Raw genomic sequence first — 6,217 nt, 5'->3', positions numbered from 1 at the left:
ACCCTTCATGCGCTTCCCCTGCCCCGGGCGCGCCGGGCCTGGAACAGGTAAAAAAAAATAAAAAATAAAAATGTAGAAATAATAAAATAATAACCAAGCCAACCCGGCCGCGCCGCCCCGGGGCTGCGTGGAGCGGGGGTCCCGGCGCTGCGGGCGCGGCGGTGCCGGAGCTGTGGGTGCCGGTGTGGCGGGGCTCGGAGCGCTCGGGCTGCGGGCGCGGAGCGGGACGGGACGGGCTCGGCGCTATTGTCCCCTCGGCAAAGTTTGCCGGGGCCGAGGGAAGGGGGGCGGCAGCGGCGGGGCGGGCTCGGGGGGCGTGCGGGCCCCTGGGAGGGGATGTGCGGGTGCCCGGCGGGGAAGGGGGCCCGGTGCTCGCTCCTGCTGCGAACTTCAGCCGAGCACAGCCCGCCGGCCGCCCCCGGCCCGCCGCAGCCCCCCAGAGGTCCATGAGCCCCTTCCCGGCTAGGGGACTGCAGCAGCCGCGGGACCCAGCGCGGGGGCGGCTGCTTCGGCTTCCCCCACCCCGGCAGGGAGGGGGCTGGTGGGGGCCGCTTCGTCCTCCTGCACTCCCCGGTCTGGGCGGGGGCTGCCCGCCGGGACCCCCGTCTCTATGGCGCGGGGGTCGTGGGTGAGGGGCAGCGAACAACTTCACCCCCGGCCCGCGCCCGTCCCGGGGCAGCCGAGCCTTTGTCCGGGCTGGGGAGGGACCCCGGGGGAGCGGGGACATCTGGGAGGGGGAACCGGCCCAGCGCCCCGGCCCCGCGGGCTGCTTTGGGGTCAGAAAGTGCGCGTGGAATAAACAAAAATAACCTCCCCAGCCTGGCTTTGGGGTGGCCACGGGTTTTGTTCACGTTGTCCCCGGTGCCTCCGGGGTGCAGGGTTTGGGGGTCTGGGAAGAGATATACCCTCCTCATTCCCTGGGTTCTCCGGGGTCTTGTGCCCCCCAGCCCCACTTGAGGCACTGGGGCTGAAGCTTGGGAAAGTGGCTTTAAAAACACTGACCAGATGCCCTGGTGACACTTTGAAAAAGGCTTTTCAAAGAAAATGAAAATTAAAAAAAAAAAAAAAAAGAAAATTCCCGGGCTGTTTTTTATAGTGGTGAAGGCTTTTTACATGCTGGGCTGATTTCAGCCTTTTTTTAATGAAACTTCATTGAAATGTAGTAGCTGAGCCTACAAACACTTTGGATCATGTGGAGTTTTTTTTTTTGGGTTTTTTTTTTTTTACGTCTTTTTTTTTAACCTTACGATTAATGAGTTAAATTTATTGGCCAGCTGCCCTTTGTAACCATGAATGAGTTCCTAAAAAAAAAGGCCAAAAAAAAAAAAAAAGGAATCTTTTATCTCATCCCAGGCCTCTCTTCCTCCCTCCCAAAGAAATATTTTTCTATCATAGCAAGCTGGCCAAAAAGATCAATCTCCCTTTTGAAAAAAAATAATCTGTAAAATTAGGAAGAATAATATTTACCTATCTTTCAAGGTTGCCTGGAGGGCTTTATTTTTGCAAAAACACTCCGAAAACAAAATTTTTTTGTTTCCAGTCCCTTTTGGGAGTGGAGAGGTTCAGTTCTCACTGAGCACGGCCTGGCTGGGCATCCCCAAACACAGCCCCTGAAAAAGCAGCTGCAGGTGCTCGGCGACCCGAAGGAAAGAGCTGTAACATCAGACTTTTTTTTTTTCACTTTTCTTTTTTTTTTTTTTAACAAAACTCGGCAAGGACAAGAGAGCCTCCTGCGGGGAGCAAGTGTGGGGGAAGGCGAGGGGGCGAGCCGAGCCAGACAAGCGCCTGAGTGATAACTTGCCTGAACCCTTTGATAAATGAGTTGACTCTTTTTTTTTCCTTTTTTTTTTTTTTCCTTTCTTTTCCCCCCTTCATTCGCCACACGCCGGGAACAGAATTGGCCTGAACTAGTGGAATTGGCAGCAAAAAACTAACATACAAGTGTGTCTGGTCAATAGAACGCTTGTTCCTGCCGCTGGGTGCTGTGTGAGGACTCCGACTGTGCTCTGGCCCTGGAGTTGGACGCTGCAGACGCGTTCAGGGTTTTTTTTTTCTTGCCCCTCCACTCTGTCTTTTTAAAATATTCATCAATGGGGTGGGTAGTTTGCTGTAGTCATTAAAATATCTCTCTCCCCTCCCCCTTGCTTTCTCCAGGACTGCCACTGTTGAGTCTGTGGGAATATGAATCAGCAGCAGCAGAGAATGGCTGCAGTTGGGACAGACAAAGAGCTCAGTGACCTGCTGGACTTCAGTATGGTGAGCGAGTGTGGCCGGGGGGCTGCACAGCCCTGGGGCTGGGAGCTGCACAGGGGAGGAAATGTGAGCCTGTAAATTGGACATGATGGGTTTCAGATGTGCCGTGTTTGTGTGCGTGCACATGTGCTGCAACTTGTTTATTTTCAAGTTAAAGCAAAGCCTCTGCCCCTCCTCTCCCCCTCTTCCCCTCAAACGTGTGTTGTTCCCTCACCGGGAAGGCAGAGAGGTTTCTTTTCTGGATGGGAAATTTTGGGGGGAATTAACAGAGCTGTGTGTTCTCTGTTTAAATGTTCACTGGGTGACTGTTTCTGCAGCAATGCGGAGATGTAACTTCAGTAGCTGATTAATCAAGCTTTTTTCCTCTCCCTAGATCCAGACTATTAAACTTTTGCTCCCACAGGTTATTTTGTCACAGTTTGAAATGTGTCCAAGCTCTCCAGCATGTTACTTTCGCAGGAGTTGGACACTTGTGTTCACCGTGCTCTGCTCTTCTGTATCCTGGAAACCTTGAGCTGCATTTAGGAGCTGTTTATTTTCAAAGAAACAGGACCTAAGAGTTCCCCCTGAAGGGTGTGCACAGCTCAGAGGGAGGAGAAGTCCCTTTAGTCACAGCAGAGCAGGGTTAGTTCCTGGCACATCCCACTGTGGCACTGCCAGCAGTGCTGCCTCTCCTTGGCAGGTGACTCGTGGAGGGCAGAGCTGGTGTTCAAAGGGAAATAACTGTCTGTTGGGTTCCTCTGTTGTGTGCTGCACTCTCATGGCACTCCAAGCGTGTGTCTTGCTGTTGAGATAAGCAAACGTGCTGCAGAGATAGAAACAGCTCCAGGAGGGGGAATGGCCATGAGAGTCACCCCAGTCTGGGTCACCCAGCCCGCAGCCCTGCTGGGTTGACGTTCCTGCCCCTTGGAGGAGAAGGAACAAAAAGTGGTGGCAGAGCTAGGGTCACCTGCTGTCCTGGTGGCTGTGACACCTGTGGATGTGCTGAGGCTCATCTGCTTTTCTGCATCTGCACACTGAGGTTCAGCCCTGGGAAATAAACCTTTTTCTACAGCTGGGGGTTGTACCTGTCCTGACAGGGCTCTGCCCTGGAGAGGGGGCAGCGGGGAGGGGAGGTGACTATCAGCCCCCCAAGAGCAATTCTCCTGCAGGAGAGGCCTCGTTCTCCCAGTTTCGTTCTTCTACTGGGAGGCTGGTTCTGTTCAATTGCTGGTAATGGGCTTTTCTGGTAGAATGTTTTAAAGTGGGTACAGAGACTGCAGCGATGGTATCCCTGTGAAACCAGGAATCTGATCAGGGCTTCCTGTGCTTATTTGTCCCTCTCAGAGGTCCTGCAGGAGCCCTGGGGCTTTCCATCAACTGCACTTTGGGTCAGTAACCCAGAACCTGCTCCCTGATGGAGCTTTTTCTCCTTGGAAAAAAAAAAACAAATCCCATTCACCATTTAGAAAAAAACCCAAGACCTTATTTTCCAATTTGACCAACCATCCTCATTTGCATGCCTAGAGCTGTATTCCTGGGAGGAGTCTTGACTTGGTCCCTCTGTACACAAATGTCTCTGTCCTTGGAGGTGAATCCACACCAAAAAGGTTAAATTTGGGGTTGGATTCAATGCTCTTCCACTGAGGTAATTCTGGGAAGGACCAGAATTCATCCTGTGCTCCTCCAAGGCTGCCATGGAGGTGCTGGGGGTAGGTGCTCACAACATCAGGGCCTGCAAATGTCATTTTTCAGCAAATGACTCGAAGACGTTCCCTGCAGGATCCGTTGGCCGATGGGCTCTGGCGCAGCCTGGACCGCAGCCAGCTCTGTTTCACAAACCCTCATCTCCACACACCCTTCTCCTCCTTTGCATAAAGGGAATATTAACGTCTCTCCTCAAGGATGAGGAGCTGAAATGGAAAAGCTTCCTAGACAGTAGATGGGTCTGTTGAATAGGTGTTCCATGGTTTGCTCTCCCTGTGTCCTTGGGATACAGGATTTTTGACCACAAAGCTCACTCTTTCAAGTGTATTTATATTTTTCTTTGAATAAACAGGAGTGGAGCATTGGTTCAGTAATCCTCTCCAGGAGAGTAGAGGGGAGGGAAAAGCAGAGATACTCAGAGCAGCTGGAAGCATTTGCTTCAGATCAGTATTTTGATTCCTTTTTTCTAGGGAAAATGTGTTCAGCACCACCAGTCTGTCTAGCCCTGTCCTGTGTTTTGCTGTACAGGGAGGGAATTTTAAGGCCCTAAGGGGGTGGTATGGCCTGCCATAAGTTCCTGGGGACAGTAAATGACAAGGGTTGTGTGAGATGCTGCAAACTGGGCTTGCAGTTCTGAAAGAAGAGACTCATCCCCTCTCTAATAAATAAATCCATTTGGTAGATATTGAACCGCAAAGCACTCACCAAAAGCTTTGTGCCACTGTAATTTGCCAAAAAGGGCACAAATCAAAGGAATCTGTAAGTGAGCAGGAGTCAAAGGAAAGGCCCAGTGATGCTTTGGGGTGTGCATGGCAGCACACTTACCTCTACCCCCAGATAAATTGCCTTTTCTAATTGCCCCAAAGTGCAGGTAATTTGTAAGCCTGCCTTCACCACTGCTCCCTGGCAGCAGGCCCAGATGGGCTGGCAAATCTGGAGAGGATCTTTTGAGAAAGCATCCTGCATATAGACCCAAGTGGGCAGCTCAGCCTATTGATTAGGCTGGGCTTTGGTGGCTGCCAGGCTCTGCAGCTCAGCCTGACGGGCACAGGCTGTGTATGGGGGGAGCTGCCTGTGCTGTCGGGAGATGCTCAGCCACAAGGACTTGGATAAGAGGAAAAGGTTCTTCCCCCCGAGGCTGCTGGCACTGCCCAGGCTCCCCAGGGAATGGGCCCGGCCCCAAGGCTGCCAGAGCTCCAGGAGCGTTTGGACAGCGCTCTCAGGGATGCTCAGGGTGGGCTTGTTGGGGGGTCTGGGCAGGGCCAGGGGCTGCACTGATCATCCCTTGTGGGTCCCTCCAGCTCAGGATATTCCAGGATTCAAGGACTTTTTGTGGTTACTGGTTATCCCAGGCAGTGTCTCACCTGTGCTGGTGTGCAGAGGGAAGGTGCCACACAGCTGTCCTGGCTGGGCTGGGCTGTTCTGAAGGACAGGGGAGCAGAGCAGCCCCGGGTGAGTCGGTGGCACCGAGCGCCAGCCGAGCTGGGAGCAGCCCCGTGCCAGTGCCAGCCGGGGGCTCTGGCAGGAGCGAGGTGCTGTTAACAGCCATGATTATTAGCAGAGTATTAACCATATGCTGCGGGGAGCTGCCTGGCAGAGGGGCTTTCTGGCTCGGCACAGGGTGGGCAGGGGCTTGAGCAGTCACACAGGACCTGCCTCTCATCGCTGCACCCACGGCTGCTCCCGCTGCGCCGCAGCTCCTGCGCCTCCAACCCCGGATCCGGGGGTGGGAGCCAAACTGTTGGCAGCAAGCAGGGCTGGAGCAACTCCTGCTGCTCTGCTGGAGGATGCTGAAGCCATGCCCTGCTTGGGCCAAGGCCCAGTGCCTGCATTTCCATGATAAAACTCTGAGTTTTGCTCAGAGCGAAGCGGTTGTGGGGTTTAAAGTTTGACTTCACACACAGTGGGCGTTTGGGGCTGTAGTCAGGAAGGTCTGTCTTAAGTGAACATGTATAGAATGTCCTGCTGGCAATGTATTTTGAGTCAAATTGCCTCTTCTCCCCAAATTAACAGCTGGATACTTTCCATGCTGCAAAATAGATTTTAGGTTTCAAATTCAGGCCTGAGGTTGGTCCAGCCTGGAGTTCATCAGGTGGGAGAGGAGAGAGAGTGAGCACTGATTTAATTTGAAAAGAGATGCTCTTCTGGATGGACACAGTAAATGAGAGGCTGATTGATGTTCCTTGTTTCTGGCAAATTCCCTTTCTTCCTTAGGAGTTTTCTGTAAGATGTGTAGGGTCTCTCGGCTATAACCTCCTCAGGGAGGGTGCAGGCATTT

At 53.0% G+C, this 6,217-nt stretch overlaps 1 protein-coding gene across 12 annotated transcripts in view; it reads left to right on the top strand.

The window, feature by feature from the left end:
* Positions 1 to 6,217, top strand: part of TCF3 (transcription factor 3) — an 83,059-nt gene continuing 76,842 nt past the window's right edge. For all 12 annotated transcript variants that reach the window (XR_004500344.1, XR_004500343.1, XM_015651874.2 and 9 more), the window contains exons 1-2: positions 1 to 47; positions 2,155 to 2,256. Coding sequence is in view for 10 of the 12 variants with exons in the window: in XM_015651874.2 (XP_015507360.1) it covers positions 2,182 to 2,256 (75 nt within the window). In the remaining 2 variants the exon portion in view is untranslated. The remainder of the gene's footprint in view (positions 48 to 2,154; positions 2,257 to 6,217) is intronic.

Source organism: Parus major, chromosome 28 (genome assembly GCF_001522545.3).
Source record: "Parus major isolate Abel chromosome 28, Parus_major1.1, whole genome shotgun sequence".
Classification (NCBI taxonomy): domain Eukaryota; kingdom Metazoa; phylum Chordata; class Aves; order Passeriformes; family Paridae; genus Parus; species Parus major.
Note: the sequence above shows the minus strand (reverse complement) of the source record. Positions and strands in the feature narration are given on the sequence as shown.